Source organism: Desmodus rotundus, chromosome 11 (genome assembly GCF_022682495.2).
Source record: "Desmodus rotundus isolate HL8 chromosome 11, HLdesRot8A.1, whole genome shotgun sequence".
Classification (NCBI taxonomy): Eukaryota; Metazoa; Chordata; class Mammalia; order Chiroptera; family Phyllostomidae; genus Desmodus; species Desmodus rotundus.
In genome coordinates, this window is record NC_071397.1 from 61,207,704 (window position 1) to 61,227,772 (window position 20,069).

At 37.7% G+C, this 20,069-nt stretch overlaps 1 protein-coding gene and 1 pseudogene across 1 annotated transcript in view; one reads left to right on the top strand and one right to left on the bottom strand.

Annotated features, from left to right (window-relative positions):
- AFG1L (AFG1 like ATPase) overlaps window positions 1-20,069 on the top strand; it is a 206,212-nt gene that overhangs the window by 68,069 nt on the left and 118,074 nt on the right. Inside the window, exon 6 of the mRNA XM_024551786.4 lies at window positions 3,984-4,083. Coding sequence (XP_024407554.2) covers window positions 3,984-4,083 — 100 coding nt within the window. The remainder of the gene's footprint in view (window positions 1-3,983; window positions 4,084-20,069) is intronic.
- Window positions 11,926-19,469, bottom strand: LOC112297181 (probable palmitoyltransferase ZDHHC24 pseudogene; annotated as a pseudogene).

Sequence of the window (20,069 nt, forward strand, 5' to 3'; positions counted from 1 at the left end):
CTGTTCCTATTTTTGATCTTCTTTTTCTTAGGTAACTCCCTTTAACATTTCATATAATAAGGGCTTGGTTCTTAACTACTCTATTATTCTCTATATCATTATATCTATAGCCAAAATTCTATATAGCTCCATATAAATAATATGGCATTGTACTAATATACATACCATACATAGGTAATAATTAACATATCTTCAGGATTTTCTATATTTATCATAACAATTTTATAAGTACTGCATTCATGTATTGGTGAGGAAATTAAGGGTCAGAGAGATTAAGTAACTTGTACAAGGTTACTCAGCTAATAACTTTTGAATCCATTATTAGTATTCTTATTCACTAGTACTAACAGCTGTGTTATATGTTCTCCTTGGTGTATGATATCTTCTATTATGTTTTGAAACATACAGATCTAGACTCGGTGGACTTTTAGTAGATGTTTTTAATGATAGAACCTAAAAATTATTCTTTAGCCTATTAAACCTAGTGTAATGCATTATTGATTTACTAGAAAAGAATTTTTTAGGTACTTTAATCTTAATGACAGTATATCTACAATCACCACTTCACTTTTAAAATTGAATCCTATTAGTTATCTTGATTTTTAACTAGTTATTATCAGTCTTTAGGTGGTGTTATTGAGAGAGAGAAAGAGAGAAGAGAGCGCCCACAAGAGCAAGAGAGAAATGTCACCTTATTGTTCCACTTATTTATGTGTTCATTGGTTACTTCTCTTATGCACCCTGAGTGGGGATTGAACTCACAAGCTTGTTGTATTGGGATGAACTCTAACCAACTGAGCCAGCTGGCCAGGGCCTATTGTTTCTTTTTTTATGCTCTTGAACTTAAGGTATTTTTAAGACTATGTTTTGGTAGCATTCAGATTGTATCTGCAAATCATATTCCTCATTAACTTGGTTGTCTTTACTTAATGTAGCATTTTAGTTTTACTTGTGGTATTAGGTACATTATTTTGTTTGAGAATTCATCTAGAGAGGTTGTTTTTATGTGTTTTAGTTGCTGAAATAAAAAGGACAGGTTTTCCCTAATGTTTTCTTTAGGGACTCCTTTATGCCCTCCTTGAATGCTTATATTTCTTATTAAACCATTTCTGAAAAATGATTCTGAAGATGTCAGAATACTAAAGGAAAGCTATTTATTTAAATGTTACTTCTTCCTGTCTCTTTTTTAGGGACACTGGATAGATGTTTTACTAATATGATTTAAAAAGAAAAAGGTTTCTGATGAGCAGAATATCATGCAAAATTCTCCTCTGTAAGCTATCAATATCATTTAAAAAATAGTTTTGCCCATTTTTATAAAACAGGAAAGCTATTAAAAACTGCTAATAAAAACAGGTGCTTATTTTTGTGCTAATACTAATTACTGATAATGCATGCTTATGTTTGTCACTCATTACATGGCACTGTACCAATCAGTGGAATGACTGAGACTCAAGCACTTACACATGTAAATTAACCATTAGATTTTTTTTCTTTTTTTACTTAAGTGAGTCATAATGGAAAGCAACTCTAGGTCATAAAAAATCTTTTCTCTTTAATGCTAATGAAATGTCTCCACTCTCTGTATTAGCAGACTACCCTTATTGGTAATCTGTAGCCTTCTCTTTTGTTCCTGGTGGTAATGAAATGCTGGGTGCTGAAAAAGCCCGCTCTTCAAGAATGTGTGGCCAGTTGTCTTCGGTTCACTTATACTGTAAAATTACTGTTCCCCAGCAAAGCTGAACAAGTGCGGGTACAAGATCAAAAGAGTATACATTGGCACCCGCTACACCAAGTGACTCCTGCTTTATTAATTAGCCACAGCTTCTCCGAGTTAATTTACTCTTACAGAGCAAAAGCACCCTGCAATACAGAAACAACAAATGATAATTTAACCACAAGTCTTTATTATTTGCTTTCTCCAACTTTCTCTTTAAACCTTTGTGCTGTGTTATATGCTAAATGTCCCTTTAGTTTTCTGAATCTTAGGGCACAAATGCTTATTTTAAATTTTTTCAAAAACATCAGTGAAACAGTCAAATGACCATTTTTAGTCTCTAAAATTCAGTGACTTTTAAATGATATCATTCTTTTTAAAAGTCAGTGTATTGGGAATCCAATTTAAAAGTGCAGTTGCTTCTAAAATTTGCAAGCTTGTTCTGTCCTCTCATCAGAAATTCCACTGGTGTTTAGGCATTTGAAAGGGCCTTCTCTGTGAGTGTTTTTTTGCGGAAGCAAAATTTGACAGTGATCCTAAGCTCCAAATTAATTAATATCAGTACCAGTTTCCTTTTCATTTTAATAACTACTTTGTAAGTTCCTGAAGTCTTTTTAATATAAGAACCTTCAGTAGGTTTTTAGTTTATGTTTTAAAGTTATAGCTTGAGACAGAAAAAACGATCTGCATATTCCCATATCCTGGTCGTGTTTTGTTTTATTCAAATGGGAAGGAAATAATTAAACTTTTGAGTTAGGTATCGGCTGTAAAGAGAAAGTAACTGAGACCTGTCCAATCCACTTTGTTGTTGTTAGTCGTGTTAGAACCAGTTAGTTGGTAACTTAGTGTTTTGATCTAATTTGAAAGAATTCCACTAGTTTCTATGTACTCTGACTTGATTTAAAAATAACAATGTGATATAGTGTAACATTTTATGAATATATTGAGATTATCTAAAATGTGTTATATATTGAGATTACTGAAATCTAAAATGTGTTATTAAAGAAAGATCAAAACATTTCTACGTTGAGAGTATCTAAAACCCATGTTATATTCATAAGGGAGGGTATGATGATTAATTCAATCTTCACTGTACATTTATTTTTGAAGTCAACTTACTTCCCTCCTTAATTTCTGTATTTCTTTGTGATTTTTAAAAAGTCATTATTAAGGTTATTTGTTAATTGTGCATTTAAAAAATAATTTTAGAAAAGATCAATAGTTATATATCTCTGTACTTAAATGGTTTAATCTGCATTTCTCATTTTGTCAAAAGATTTTTAAAAATTTTTGTTTATTGATTTTAGAGAGAGAGGGAGAGAGGGAGGGAGTGAGAGAGAGAAAGAGAGAGTTGTTCTGGTTATTTGTGCATTCATTGGTTGATTCTTGTAAGTGCCCTGACCTGGATCAAACCTGCAACCTTGGGGTAGTATCTGATGCTCTAACCAACCGAGCTATCCAGGCCAGGGCTGGAAGTTGTTTTTTAAAAGTACTGTGTTAACCATTCTTGTAAGTTGTTATTTTTTATTTATTTTTATTTTTTTGTAGAAGGAATATTTGTGTTTACAAAGGTTAGGAGAGGCTGGCTGTGCTGGAAGTGACTGCAGTGCCTTTTAATTATTCATGGACAGTAATAGAAGGCACTTAAAAAGAACAATGAAATTGCTTATTTCTGTGATGGGCCATCTGTTGAATTGTTTTGTGCAACAATTGCACAATAGTATCTATGTCATATCATTCTATTTTCAACAGCAGCTGATTATGTCTCACTGGCTACTTGTCCTTATTTCTAAAGTTCCATGACCATTTAAAGTCACCTTGTGAGAGACCTTTACCAGAAAGGTTTTAGAAATCTCTTACAGTCTGTGTATTTTCTCGCTCTTTTTTTTTTTTTTTTTTTTTTTTTTGAGGAGGTAGGCTATGATGGGAGTAGGAGGAGGGAGTTGGTCATGTTCTAATTAATTAGACTTCATAAATGTTTAGGACAATTATGTATATTTTCCACCTGTAGTTTATAAAAGAAGTTAATAAAGAACCATTCGATAATTTGTGTAGAAATGATAGGCTTGCAAAAAAGCAGAGTAAAGTTTAAAAAACTACTATACAGTTCTTCATGCTTTTAATTATCTGCTCTTTTGTTCATGATGATAATTAGAATTTTTCTCTTGGAATTCACTTTCATTCTTAAAAAAAAAAAAAGAGCCATTAGCAAATTTGTTAGAACAGAAGTGAAATTAAAATAAAACAAATGTGTTGTTGTCCATAGGTCACTGACATTGCTGATGCCATGATTCTGAAACAGCTTTTTGAAAATCTGTTCAAAAATGGGGTCGTCGTTGTGGCAACATCCAACAGGCCACCGGAAGGTAAAAACAAACCATTGTGCTAATTTCATCCAATTAGGTGGGGACTAACAAACTTTTAAAAACCTTAACTTTGTACTTATTTTATTGTGTTAATAAATCTGATGACTTTGCTTACCATTAGTTTTATAATTGACTTAATCTGAAAAACCAGTCAATATTTGTATGTGAAAAATGTTTATATTCCTAGCAAGCTAGATCCAGGTTATCTGCTGTGTTTGATGCACTTGTTCTTTTTCTGAGTATTAGTTATGTCCTACGTGTATAGCAAAAAATGCAGCCTTCCTAACTGCTTTTTATGAGCCATGAAAGAAACTCAATGAAATGGAAGGCAAAATTCCTAATTACATTTTAGAAAAAAGGCTTAAAGCTCACTTGTATAAGTAGTTTCTAATACTTCATTAACTATTTTTAAAAGGCACTTGTGGTTTTATTAGGAAATTATTTAAGAAGTAAAATACAAGTAATATTTACAAAAAAAAACAAGTTTAAAATCTTCCTTGAGATACCAATGATGTATTTCACAGATCTAGACCAAATATTTCAAAACTTTATATGGAACCACAAAAGACCCCAAACAGCAACAGTGATCTTGAGAAGAACAAAGTTGGAAGAATCACACTACTAATGTGAAACGGTACTAGAAAGCCATAGTAATCAAAACAGCATGGTACTGACATAAAAATAGGCACATAGATCAGTGGTACAGAATAGAGAGCCCAGAAATAAACCCGCACTTTTATAGTCAATGAATATTTGACAGAGGAAGCAAATACATACAATAGGCTAAAGATAGTTTATTCAATAAATGCTGTTGGGAAAATTGGTCAGATATGTACAGAAAAATGAAACTAGACCACCTTCTTACACAACACACAAGAATAAATTCAAAGTGGATGAAACACTTAAATGTTAGACCCAAAACCATAAAAATCCTAGAAGAAAACACAGGCAGTAAAATCTCGGACATTGCTTGTAGGAATATTTTTTCTGATATATATTCTCAGACAAGGGAGATAAAATCAAAAATAAACAACTGGGACTACATCAAACTAAAAACTTTTTGCACAGCAACAGAAGCCATCAACACAATAAAAAGACATCCCACAGAATGGGAGAACATATTTTTCAAGACATCTGACAGGGAGTTAATATCTAAATTTATAAAGAAGTTATAAAACTCAACACCAGAAAAAAACAAACAATCCAATTAAAAAAATGGGCAAAGGACCTGAGTAGACACTTCTCCAAAGAGGACATATAGAAGGTCAAGAGACCTATGAAAACATGTTCAACATCACTAATCATCAAAGAAATGCAAGTTAAAACCACAATGAGATACCATCTTACACCTGTCAGAATGGCTATCATCAATAAATCAACAAGGCGAGGATGTAGAGAAAGGAAATCCCTTTTGCACCATTGGTGGGAATGCAGACTGACTGGTGCAGCCACTGTGGGGAGCAGTATGGAGATACCTCAAAAAATTAAAAATGGATCTGCCTTTTGACCCAGCTATCCCACTTCTGGGGATATATCTGAAGAAACCCAAAATATTAATTCTAAAGAACATAATCACCCCTGTGTTCATTGCAGTGTTATTTACAATTGCAAAGGTATAGAAGCAGCCCAAGTGTCCATCAGTAGATGAGTGAATAAAGCAACTATGGTATTTACACAATAAAGTACCACTTGACTGTAAAAAAGAAGAAAATTTTACCCTTTGTGAGAGTGTTGATGTACCTGGAGAACATTAAGCTAAGTGAATTAAGCCAGTCAGAGGAAGACAATACCATATGATCTCATTCATATGTGGTATCTAATGAACAAACTGAACTAACAAGGAAAATGGGGTCAGACTCATAGATGGAGAGCAGGATGACAGCTAGTGGTTGGGGGAGGTTAGGGGATGGAAGGACTGAGCAAAATGGAAAAAGGACTCATGGACATGGACAACAGTGTGGTGATTGCTGGGGGAGGGAGGTATAAGGGGGATTAACTGTAATGGAAAATACAATAAAAAAAGTAAAATACAAGTAATATTTACAAAAAAATAAGTTTAAAATCTTATATTATTCAGGTCATAATATGGTCAGCTGACGGTCGATCAAAAATAATATTTTAAGCATTCTTATTGTTAACATCTTTTGCCTGGCATGGTCTTCCACTAGATATCTGCAAGACTGAGTCCTTACTTCCGTCAGGTCTTTCCTGAAAAGTTACTTTGCCGATGAAGCCTTGACCTATCCCCCTATTTGAATCTATAACCCTTCCCTGTTTTTAGGTACTGCTTTCCTTACCTGCTCTATTTTTTTCCCCCTGTGGCACTTACAGATACCCAGCATATAATTTATTTATTTATTATATTTATAGTTTCTTTTTTGTCACTTTCCAGGATGCAAAAGCTCTGTGAGGGCAGTGAGTTTTATTTCTTCTATTCTCAGATATACTGTAAGCACCTACAACAGTGGATTTCACAAGATGGATTTCAGTAAATAGTCTTAGAATGAATGTTGAATAAATGCATATTTTCAAAGGATCTCTCTTGCTACAGTATTGAGAATAGACTGTGGGGATGAGGTTTCAAGTTTGGAAGTAAGGAGACCACTTAGGAGATGATTGCAGCCTCCCTGAGCAGAGCGATGGAGCAGTGAATGTGGTGAGAGTGGTCAGATTATGGATATATTTTGTAGGCAGAGCCAAAAGGATTTACTGATGGAATAAATGTAGGGTATGGGGGGAGGGGTGTGGAGGGATGTGACTGAAGGCTTTGGCCTGAGCAGTTGGAAGGGTAGAGATGGTGAAGTCTACAGGAGAAGCAGTCTTGGGTTGGGAGGTGAAAGTAGGGGTTTCTATAATGGCGAGGCAGATGCATATAAGTGTTTGGATTTCAATGGAAAGATTTGGACTGGAAATAGAAATTTGGGAGACACCTAAAGGAAGCTGGGAAAGACAGTGAGGTAGGAGGAGAATCAAGAGAATGTGAAGCCAGGAAAGGGAAAGTGGTACAGAAAGGACTGTGATCACCTTTGTTAACATGCTGCTAGGAGCTGACATTGAGGTAGAGAATTGACCATTAGAATTGGTAATACGGAGTTTATTCATGAAACTGAAAAGAGCAGCATAAAAGTCTGTTGTTTTGTTTTAAATAAGCATGTCACATTGATGACATACTGAATATGTAATCTTCTAATTCACCCATGTTTTACCATTTGAACTGCTGTGAAACTAAGTCTCTCCCATTCTTTGTGTAGTTGATTTTTCTTCCTATTAACATTTCAGCGTATTTGTTTGTCCACCTTGTTCCATTGAATTGATTTATATTGATATCTTTTTGAAATATGATTTTAAACAAATAATTTTTAGCTATTTCTGCTATGACATTTATAATCTTGGTAATCATACTTCTATATCTTTAGTCATTCATTAATTAAAATGTGTAAATAAAGCAGGATCAAGTTGAGACCCCTGTAGTATAGGGAGATGTCATTTAGTTTTAGGGAGATCTTAATTAATTAATTAATACTTTTAGATCCAGTTAGTCAAATAACTGTAGTTATATCTGATTTGTTTTACTATAAGAGAATTATGAATGATTTTGCCAGGTGCACTTGTTAAAATTTATATAAGGCTATGTATAGAATTCTTGTGATTTACTGGTGTAGCAACCCTATGAGCCAAGGCAGTGAGCTTCATCTATCTAGGTGGGAGTGAGGCTTGACTCTACTCTAGCTGACTTGTTTACCTAACAGTATCATCAGTATTGCCTTTAGAGCACAGGTGGCAAACACAAGGCCCGCAGGCCAAATCCGACCCTCTAGCTTGTTTTATCTGGCCCGGCACCTTGTTTCTACCCTGTGTCAATGCCGTGCTCCTCGGCCCTAGTTAAAGAGTAGTTACGTTTATACAGTCCTAAAATTAAATTTGGCCCTTTGAAGGCAACCGCGAGGCTGATGTGGCCCCTGGTGAAAATGAGTTTGACAGCCCTGTTTCAGACACTCAGTGACAAGCTATGTTCATAAATAGCAAGGTACTAGAACAAACTTGGACCACCCCCCTCCTCCTTTAGCAATGACTGTTGAAAACTGAAATGAAAAGTTGGTTCTCAGCCTTCTGCAGTGTGGTAAAATGAAGATCGACAACCACAAGGAGAGGTTAAGGGCCACTATGGAGCTCAGAGCTTTGTAGGAGTGAACAGAATTACAGGCCTACCAACAACTTAGCATGGAGAAGTCCAAGGTGGAGCCACCCTTATGGAGAAGGGTGAAATTCAAAGATGCAGAATTGTAAAAATTGGTCATTAGCCACAAACTTAAAGAAAGCCTTTTCTAAATATAAGCCATAGAAGAGACACTTGTCATACATCAGGATTTTTAGCCACAGCAGACAAATGATCATCATAAAAAACTGAACATTTTAATGTAAAGATGGCATATCTTTAAAATAAATACATATATGAATATAATTTTAAATAATACATAAAGAAGATACCATATCTATATACACAGATAATATATGTTTACATAATTAGAAATAATTTTATGGGTATAGAAATAAAACTCAGAGATTAAGTATAGATGTAGGAAAAGGCAAAACTACAGGTTACAGAATGGATCAGCGGGGAGGTGTTTGACTTCAAAGGGGCAATACAGGAGAATCTTTGGGGGTGATGAAACTGTTTTGTGTCTGGTTGTGGTGGTGGTTGCATAAGTTAAACTGATACAATTGTACACCCCCCCCCAAAATTGTATATAAATAAAAAACAAATTCCGTGGATAGTGAGTAGCAGAACAGGAGCTAGAACTTAGGTTTGTGACTCTATTAACTTTTTATTCTTTATCTTTTCACCTTGTTGGTCATCTCTAATCTTTATCTATGCTGTCACAGATAAAGAGTGTCCCCTTTTTCAACCATCATAATGCATTAAACTTTTTTTAGGTCACAGATTGTAATCTGGAGTCCAGATAGGTGGTTATTATTCTAAAATCACACTTCCTTATTCTAGGAATGCTACAAGAGGCTGGGGAAGAAACTTCCCGGCAGAGGGTCGAGGCAAAGCCCAGTGGCTGAAGAGAGAATAGTTCATTGAGAAATTGAAATGTAGCCAGTGTGGCTGGAGTGGAGGGAAGGAGCAGAAGGAGGATGCAGTGGGGTACAAGATGTGTCTGGAGAAGTGCGAGCCAGGCCATGTGAAGCACTCATAAGCATTTTGAATTTTATTCTAAGAGGAACGAGAAGCCATTGAAATGCTTTAAGCAGGGACTGACAATATTGCAGTTGGAAATACCACTCTGGTTGTAGTGTAGAGACGGGCTATGGGATGGGGTGCAGTGATTGGTGGGTTTAGGGAGACATATTAGGTGGCTATTGCAGTACACTGGACAAGAAATGACGATAGCTTGGTATAAGGCAGTGATTCTCAATTGGGTGCTTCTTTTGCCCACGGGGGATATTTGACAATGTTTGAGACATTCTCATTGTTATACCTAGGTGGTGCAAGGGAGTGGGTGCTGCTACTGGCATCCAGTAGGTAGAAGTCAGGAATTCTGCCAAAACATCCTATAATGTGTGGCTAGATAATTCCCCAAAACAAAGAATTATCTAGCCAAAAATGTCAGTAATGCTGAGGCTGAGAAACTGTGCTATAGAGTGATGACAGTGTAAATGGATGACACCTGATTATAGCTTGGATTTTTCTATGAGAAAAAAAAATATAACTTTATTGAAAAGATGAAATGGTGAAACACACCATGTTCATGAACTGGAAAATTCAATTTCATGTAGATGTTGATTTTCCCCAAATCTGAGCTATAGATTCAGAGAGTTCCACTCATAATCTCAAAGGGGTTTTTAACTGGTAGAACTTGACAAGCTGATTCTAACATTTATATGGAAGAGTAAGGACCAAGAATAGACCTTAGGTGATTAAACACAGCAGTAGATAAAATAACCAGTGGGATAAAATAGAAAATATAAATTGTGGTATATTCAAAGGATCACCATGTAGCTGCACATATTCATTTGGGTAAATCTCAGAAACATAATATTGAGTGAAAAAGCAAGTCACAGAAGCAGAAAGGTGGTATGATTCCATTTATATAAAATTCAAAAACATGCAAAACCAATACAAACATGTAATAAAATTACCAAGTAGAACCAGGGAATGATTAAGACAACAGTGTTTCCTCTACCAGGGATGGACACAGCAGAGACATCAATGGAATTGGTATCTATTTCCTAAGTGAGGGTGGGAGGGTGTTGTTTCTCTTTATTTTATAAATGTTTTCTTTCTTCTCCTATTTAATAAAAAATACCAAGATATTCTGGAGGGTGAGGGGTAAAGTAGAGGAGGAAACAGGCAGTCTGCCAATGCTTATGTACAGCACAAAGTACCAGGCACACCAAGTTCCTAATGCAGTTCCTAAAAAATAGTAATAGAGCATGCCATTTGGGGAAAAAAATCGTAGCAGCTCAAACCTGTTGGCATGGGCAGAGCCTGCCAGTAGGATGGGCTTCTCTAAGGGTCACTGCAGGACAAACCTGCCATGTCACTGGAGGACCCCCACCCAAGCACCATCTATAGACTTTCACTTAACCCTGTTTTTGGTCCAGCCCCCACCCCTACTCTTTCCAGTGCCCCTGAGACCCATGTGTTTTTGGAATAGCCCCACCTCCACCCCAGAGGGGTGGCTGCTTGGCTGTAAGGGATGGTCCTGGGGGAAGGGGCAACCTATCTGCTCCTCATAGACTTTGAATTAGTCCCTAGTTTTAGCCCCAAACCTTACCCTCCACGGTGCTGGTGAAATTCCTGAGCCTCTCCAGGGTTCTGGGGCACCATTTAGCTGTCTCTTGGACCTCCTTCTGGGAACACTGACTTTGAATTTCTGCTTCTCTGCTAAGAGAGTAAATGAGCCTCCATTTACTTTCCATCTTTCAAAATGCCAGGCTGTTTGGTTTACTGCTGTCTCCCTATTTTTTTTCTTTTGGTAAATTTGTATCTTTTTTATTCCTTTACTATAACTTTAGATTTTAAGAGGAAACAAAGATAAATGCATGTGTTAAACCTGCCACATTTAACTCTAGCTACTATATTTAAATAAAAATGTTTTAATAAGAAGCTCCTAGAGCCCACAGAGGAGGAGTATAGCACCACTCATCATAGATCCTTGAACACCGCACCTGATCCCTCTGCCTTGATTGTTCCACTGTCCTCCCTAGCTGTGCAAGGATGAAGGAGAAAACACAAAGATCTTGGTTCAAATCCTGACTCCTCCATCTGCTACCTAATGATCTTATCATATCAACTCTCAGAGCTTTGCTTTTTTTACCTACTTAAGTGCTGCCCAGTGTACCGGGTTAGCTGGAGAGAGGTTCGAGGAAATTGTGGCAATGCTTCTAACTAGAAAGCACTGAAGCTGGGAAAGAATGTTAGATTCTCATGCCCTGAGTTACTGCATGCTGCCTTGGCTGCTGGTCCTCCACTCCAACCCCACCAAGGCCACAGGAGGCAGAGCCCTGTCCTCTCATGTGTTCAGACATTTTGTGGTTCCTGGACATGACGATCAGAAGAACTTGGACACAGCAGCCCGGACAATAGTGAGGGACCAGAAACCCACAAAGATGGAGGAGGCCAAGAACCAAATGAGCATTTTTATTAACCTGGCAAAGGGGCATCTAGGCTGGCTGAGTACTCGTGGGTCACTGATAGAGTCAGAGTTGCAGTGCCCAAGCTCTAGGTACTAGGAGTCCATGCTTTTTGGAAGCAAGGCCAAGGATGGGGCTGGAGTTGTCGAAAGCAGATATTATCACCCAGCCTCTTCCTGAGGCTAGGGTTGGGACTGAAATGAGTTATGAGCCCCCTTTTCTGCTTCCCCTCCCTGTACAGCTCTGGTTCTTCCTGGAGTCAGGAAGCCATGAGTCCCACATCAGCTGTGTGTTGGAAGGTGATTCTGTCCCCAGGCAACTGGGAGGTTAGGAAGGGCCAGAGCCAGACAAGAGTCCACTGGGGCCCCAGGACTACCTGCAGGTTGTGGCGGGGCCCATGTTGTTAGAGTGCTGGCTTGGAGCCCAACCCATGTGGTCTGGTTCAGAAGGAGCAGCATCCTGCAGAGCAGCCCAGCCCCACGTAACCATGCACCTGCCACACATGTCAGTCACAAAAGCCAGGATGAACTGCAGCAGGGTCCCTAGCCTGTCAGCGAAGGCAGAGGATTGGGGCGCCGGGGTGGATGGGCATGTGGGCTGCAGCAGGGCTGACAGGGCAGTGCCCAGCAGCACAGAGACGTGGAGCAGGATGCCCACAGACCAAAGCAGCCTGCACAGGAAGGGCCGGTAGTTGTGAAATCATATGCAGCGGCCATCAGTGATGGTCTGGAGTCAGGATGCAGATGCTGCAGGTTGCACAGCGCTTGCTGCGTGGTGGCACTTAGCTTTGGCACTGCTAATATTAACCCATTATTGATCCCGAGTACCCTGCCACTTCCATCTAGGTTGGGTATTGAAATGGAAAAGGACAGTTTCTAAATTTCTGGCTTGTACATCTGGGTAGGTGGTGGTGCCTGTCGTTCAATAAAGACAGAAAAGATTGCAGGTTAGAGGTCCAGAAGATATTGACCAGGGTGGAATGTAATGGCGGACAACTCCCCCCACCCCTGCAATGGGTGAGGGGTTTGAGCTGCACATGGGTGACTCCCTTGCTAAACATGGCTGCTGCAAGAGGAGCAAAGGCAAATGTGGCCAACACTGGCCCTCATTAGTTGGAAAGCTGGACACTGCCACTGGCTTTCTGGCATGCATGGGATTCTGGGAGAGGACTTTTGAAAGGGAGAGTGAAGAAAGCAAAAAGTCAGTTGGTTCTTTCCCTGCCCCCTGTGGGGGGCTGTGTCAGTGGTTGCCAGTGGGCCTGCCAGCAGCGGTGGCCAGTGCAGGCCTGTGAGCAGAGGCTTGGGGGCACAGACTCTGAAAGATGCTTGAAGCTGGACAGTGACTGGGGAGCAGCTAAGCTACCTACATTTATGATACTTTTGGGTGGGAAAAGAGGTTCCTAGTGCAACCTTGAACCAAGATGACAGAGGGTGACAGGGTGATTTTTCTTTGGGTGTCTTAGAGGGAACGGGCTTTGAGGCAGAAACTTGCCATTATTTCCAAAGACCTTGGTGATAATAGCCCTGTGAACAGATTTTTGTTCTTGTGTTATTTTCATTTCTTGAACCTATGTAGTAGTTGTAATGACAAATATTTAAATAGCTACTTTTGATGTCATACTCTGACTTTTCCTTTCTCCTTACTGTTAGCCAGATATTTGAGATAGAAACTTGCCATTAAATAAAAGATTCCTTTCTTTTCAACCGTATTTTGTCTTTGGGGACTTGCCTAGTAGGTGGCAAGCAGTAGGAACCACCCCCCCATTGGTTTCAGTAACAGAAGTGCATGCATTTTTTTCTTCCTCCACTAATCCTTTAGCATCTCTGTTTAAATTTTTAACAATTCATTCATCTCATTCCCTCCATTTCTGATGTTCTTGTATCAATTTCATGGAGAAGAATGGGGGTTATTGTTGATGGGGGTTACAAGCACCCTAATCTTTTATCTGCTAATAACTTGTCAAATTATAAACAAATAAATTATTAATATTAATAGAAAATGATTAGAAACATTTAGTAACACATAATTTTAATAGACAAAAATCGACAAGCAAGTAAAAGCAGCATCAGAATTTAGAAACATAGAAGAGAAAATAGGTGTGGTGGTGACTGGCCTTGGAGAGTCCCGTAGAAGAGAAGAAAGGGAAGCACTACTTGAGAGGGTGAAGGGAATAAGGCACCAAAGAGTGACTGCCTGTATGTCCCTGTCTTTTCTAGTCCTAAATTCCGATTCCTGCCTTGCTTGGGTCCATCCTCGTCCTGTGTACACCATGTTTGTTAAAACCCCAAACCAGGGTCAGTTCATGATTACTCCTCTAGTTTCTAGCTTTGTTTGGTGGGCTCTAAGGATTTTCTTACTTTCTTGCAAACTCAAAATATGGTTAGTATATCTTAACCTCTCTACCACAACATTTGTAGTGATCCTATTTTACATTTTCTAGGATAATCTGCTTAAGGCCCTTTAACTTGAATTAGAAAGGTTCTTGTATCAGATCCATAGGAGTGGGAAATTGCTGGAAATTTTTCAGATGAAATATATCTAGAGATAGTTTGTATTCAACTTCTTATTGTTTTTATAAAACCTCAAGTAAATGATTTATTTAGCAATTATGTCATTTATGTAAATACTTTATATGGTGTATGCACAGACCTATTTTTACTTTTGAAAGATTATATTGTCAGGTCATTAGAAGAGCCAGAAATAAAAATCCACAATTAAAAACTCATATACATATGATTAGCAAAAAAAAAAGTATATGTATATATTCTTCATATATTCTTAGGTTCTAAAACAAGATTTGTTAATCTCATGATATTCTAATAGGAAAAATAGTATACCATTTAAGTTTACGGAGATCCTAACAGTAAATTAATAACAAACTAGTAGATTAAATTAATGAAAAATTGAAATTAATTAAATTTAAGAGCTTATTCAATCAAAAATAACACATTTTTATGGGAAAATGAAACATATAAGTTGAAATGACTATGCTTCTTTGACAGTAAAATGCAAAGTGCTAAAAAGAAAAAAGTCTCCTATTGACTTTTCTAGAAGAATTGTGAGAACAGTGCAATCTGGACTTTCTTGTTTTAAATATACTATTTATTATAATTACAATGCTACAGATAGCATTAGAGTGTCCAAGAATTATCCTGTATCACGTAGATTATCAGGCGACAATACTATGTGATCCTTTCTTAAACCAGCATATCCATAGTAAATAAAAGACTGGATTTCACCGGAAAGTTGGCTAACAGTTATCCACACACACACACATACACACACAGACTAGTACAGGGTGGGGCAAAATAGGTTTACAGTTTCTGAGTACATGAAACACAGAGTTTATTCTTGTATTATTATTTATTAATTATTGTTTTCCATATGAATAACTATAAACCCAGTTTTGCCATACCCTATATCATTTACCATATTAATACTTCTAGGGAAAAAAAATTCAGTGATGTTCAACATAAAAACTGAAGGAGCATGTGGCATAATTCAACATCTTTCTTGATGGAATCACATCATAAAACAAAAACTGGTAGATAGTATCTTAATATGATATCAAATATATGTATATCAGTTCAAAGTCAGACTTATGTTTCATAGGGACACTGTGGTATTTTTTACTACAAGGCGAACAAGCTAAAGATGCCAACTATCACTTTTTAACATTGAATCACAGTGCAGACAGATTATAGGAACAACTGTGGGATAGTGAGGGGAGCCAAGGACAAGCCATATGTCTCGACCAGCAGGGGTTCACCAGGATAAGTCCTACCACTCCTCTTTCAAGGTTATGGAAAAAAACCACCCTGATGTGGGAACAATAAGTAGGAAGGAGAAGTATTAGAAAATTTCCATTTTGTATTCTTTAAAAATCAAGAAAATGTAGACTCTGATGTAGAAGATCTAAGCTGAGAGAAGGCAGCAGATTAAGTTGAAAATCTTTTTACTAAGAAATCAGATGAAATAAAAGAAAGCTAAATGAGATAAGGAAAGAGATTAAATCAATGGAAATCAGTATTAGAAGCACTAAAGTGTAGAGTTTAACCTAAAGAAAATGAAATTAATGATGTAGGAAAACAATTTAAGAAGTTCTGCTGGTATGTAGAAATATAAAGAAAAGAAAATGATGAACAAAAGTAAAGAAATCCCATGGAGGCATGAGGTCTTAATGTGAACTTATTGAAAAGAAATGCTTGAAAGAAAACTAATTAGAATAGTGAGTTAAGTGTAAATAAATATTTGTAGTTACTGCTTGCTTATATGTTCGCAAACTTTGTACCCCTTGGAAAGAGCGTTTACAAATCCTGACAGTGTTGTCATTTGTGCCACTAGTAACTAGGAAAATACATATCGAAGTATTTTAGAAGTTAAGATATGCCTACAACTTTTTTTTTAAAGATTTTATTTATTTATTTTTAGAGAGGGGGAAGGGAGGGAGAATGAAAGGGAGAGAAACATCAATGTGTGGTTGCCTGTCAACGCGCCCCCTACTGGGTACCTGGCCTGCAACCCTGGCATGTGCCCTGACTGGAAATTGAACTGGCGACCCTTTGGTTCACAGACAGGCATTTGAGCCACACCAGTCAGGGCATGCCTACTACTTTTTAAATTACTAGGAAAAAACCCCAAAAGATCAATGAAAAATATTTCTTACAGCAAAAGTTAGAAAATAGAAGAAACAGCAAAATGTATGAATAGAAAGCATGAAACAAGATCAGGTATGTCAGTGACAGGAAATAGTAAATGGGTTAAATTCCTCCATTAGAATGTAAAACTTCTGGTATGTGTGAGTAAGCTCCTAGCTGAATGACCTTCCTACAGACAGCAATAATAAATTTTGGACAAAATTTATAACATATGAAAGTCCTAGAGAGTGGAAAAAGGCAGGCACATTCTAGAAGAGAATTTGAAAGTGTGTCCAAAATGGAGAATTTCCTGTTCTTTAAATGGCTGTTACCTATAGGACAGGTAAGGTTAGTGCTGCATTAGGTGTATGAAATTATCGTTGAAAACTTCCATTTATCTGGCTCATCTGTCAGAGTTTGGGGCAAGCACTACTGCTTACAAATGAGAAGTGAAACCCAGGGAGAACTAGATTGATATAATCCAAAATTCTGTGTATAAACCCTGTCCAAATCTCTGACTGACCGCTGACCCATGTGTTTATAGGGTAGACTACAAACCACCAAACTAAGGATAGGGTACTGATCTGAGATTTGAGTTTGTAGTTTGAGTCCAATCAAGGTAATTTCCTGCTAAAACAGAAATATTAACACTCTTCAGGAAATCAAACAGAATCCAGAAGGTCCAGGATATAATACCTAAGTGGAGAATGAGAAAAATATGATCTATCCTCAAGAGAAAAAACAGTCAACAGAGACCAACCCCAAATGACTCATATGTTGGAATTAGCAGACAAGGACTTTAAAGAAACAATTGTAACTATAATTGTTGGGGAAATGAGGTAAAGAAAATATGTTCCCAGTGGATGAAAAGATAGGAAATTCTCAGCAGAGAAATAGAAATCAAGAAAAAACTGTAAATTTAAATTCTAGAACTAAAAAAGGCAATATATTCAATGAAAGTTCACTTGATGAGCTTTGTAGCAGAACGCAGATAACAGGACAAGAAGCCAGGGAGCCTGAAATTATCCAATGTGAAGAATAGAGAGAAGATGACAGAAGAAAAGAAACAGAGCCTTAACAATTTGTAGAACCGTAACAGGCATCCTCACATATTTCTAATTGGAATCCCAGAAGGCAAGGAGAGATAATGGGGTAGAAAAACTTCTGAAGAAATAATGACTGAAATTTTCCAGTCTGGGAGAAGACATAAATTTACAGATCCAAGAAGCTCAGTGAACTTCAAGCAGAATAAGTACAAGAGAACCTTGCTTAGGCACATTGTAGTAAAATTGCCAAAAACTCAAGGTAAAGAGAAAATCTAAAAAGCAGCCTGAGAAAAATGACATGTTGTTAATTAATGGGGAACAATGATTAGATTTTGATGACTTCCTTTAGAAAATATGGAGGTGAGAGACAGTATAAAAACATCTTTAAAATTTTGGGGAAAAAATGGTCAACCCAGAATTTTGTATCCAATGAAAATTTCCTTCAAGACTGAAGACAGACTAAAGACCTGAGATCAAAGAAAATTAAAAGAGTTCATCACCTCACACCTGCACTACAAGATATTCTTTTTTTTAAGTATATTTAATTGATTATGCTGTTACAGTTGTCCCAGTTTTCCCCCTTTGCCCCTCTCTACCCAGTACCCACTCTTCCCTCCGGCAATTCCTGCCCCCTTAGTTCCTGTTCATGGGTCATGCATGTAAGTTCTTTGGCTTCTCCCTTTCCTGTACTATTCTTAATATCCCCCTGTCTATTTTGTACCTACCATTTATGCTTCTTAATCTCTGCACCATTTCCCCTATTCTCCCCATTCACTCACCCAGCTGATAACCCTCCAAATGATCTTTATATCTATGATTCCATTCCTGTTCTGGTTGTTTGCTTAGTTTTTGTTTTTGTTTTATATATTCAGTTGTTGATAGTTGTGAGTTTGTTGTTATTTTAATGTTCATAGTTTTGATCTTCTTTTTCTTAAATAAGTCCCTTTAACATTTCATATAAGGGCTTGGTGATGATGACCTCCTTGAACTTGGCCTTATCTGGAAAGCATTTTATCTGCCTTTCCATTCTAAATGATAGCTTTGCTGGATAGAGTAATCTAGGTTGTAGGTCCCTGCTTTTCATCACTTTGAATACTTCTTGCCCGTTCTTTCTTGCTTACAAGGTTTCTTTTGAGAAATCAGCTGATAGTGTTATGGTAACTCCTTTGTAGGTAACTCTCCTCTTTTCTCTTGTTGCTTTTAAGATTCTCTCTTTATTTTGAACCTTTGGTATTTTAATTCTGATGTGTCTCGGTGTGGTCCTCTTTGGGTCCAACTTATTTGGGACTTTCTGTACTTTGGGGACTTGTATGTCTATTTCCTTCACCAAATTAGGGAAGTTTTATTTCACTGTTTTTTCAAATAAGTTTCAATTTCTTGCTTTTCCTCTTCTCCTTCTGGCACCCCTATGGTTCAGATGTTGGTTCACTTAAAGTTGTCCCAGAGATTCCTAAGCTTCTTCTTGTTTGTTTTTTGTTTTTGTTTTTGGGTTGTTTTTTTTTTTTTTTTGAGTTCTTGTTTCTTCTTTCTGTTCTGGTTGACTGTTTATTTCTTCCTTTTGTTCCAAATCATCGATTTGAGTCCCAGCCTCCTTCCCTTCACTGTTGGTTCCCTGCATATATTTTTTTTATTTCACTTTGTGTAACCTTCATTTCTTCCTTTATTTTTTGGCCATACTCAGGAGTTCTTGGAGCACCCTGATCACCAGTCTTCTGAACTCTGCATCTGTTAGGTTGGTTATCTTCGTTTTGTTTAGTTCTTTTTCTGGGGTTTTGTTCTGTTCTTTGATTTGTAAATGTTCTTTCATTTATTTGCCCCCTCAATTTGGCAGCCTCCCTGTGTTTGTTTCTGTGTATTAGGTAGAGGTGCTTTTACTCCCTGTTGTAGTATGTCCTATGTAGCAAAGGCACCTATAAATTGTGTTGGGCGAAGCCATAGGTAATGGCCAGGGCAGGCAACCTGCTTCACTGTGGCTCCACTTGTGGCAGAGTGAGCAGAGAGGGGATAATGCTGCTGCCTGGCCTCCAGGGGTCCACCTGGCACTCACCCCATTTCCAGTCATTTCACCCACTTCCTGTATGTGATGGCTCCCTCCAGCTAATGCCCTGGGGTTTGTATAGGTTCTAAGACCACGAAGGCCCTTATAGCAGCAAAAATCTTACAATTTCTTCCGCTGCCCCTGCCGCCACTGGTTTTTATTGCCAGAGGTTTTAGGGGTTTATCTTCCCCGAGCTGGAACCCTGGGCTGTGTAGTATGGCTTGGGGCTGGTATTGCTAGCTTCTAGGGTATCCCTCCTGATTTTTATCCACCACGTGTGAATGTGGGACTTTCCATTCTGCTGCCGCTGCTTGTCGGTGCCACACTGCCTCTCTGCCCCATCTTTGCGACTCTGCCCCTACTACCCTTCTGGATGATTATGGCTTCTTTAAACCCTTGAACTTCTATACAGCTTGATTTTCTGATGGTTCTAGGTCTTATTTGTTTTTGAGATCTAGTTGTACTTCTTTCCATGGTTGTGCAAGGAGACAAAGTGTGTCTACCTATGCCTCCATCTTGACAAGAAGTCACTATAAGATATTCTAAAACAAGTTCTTTAGGTAGAAAGGAAGTGATACCAGATATACACCTGAATCTTCAAAAAGAAATGAATAGCAGCAAAAA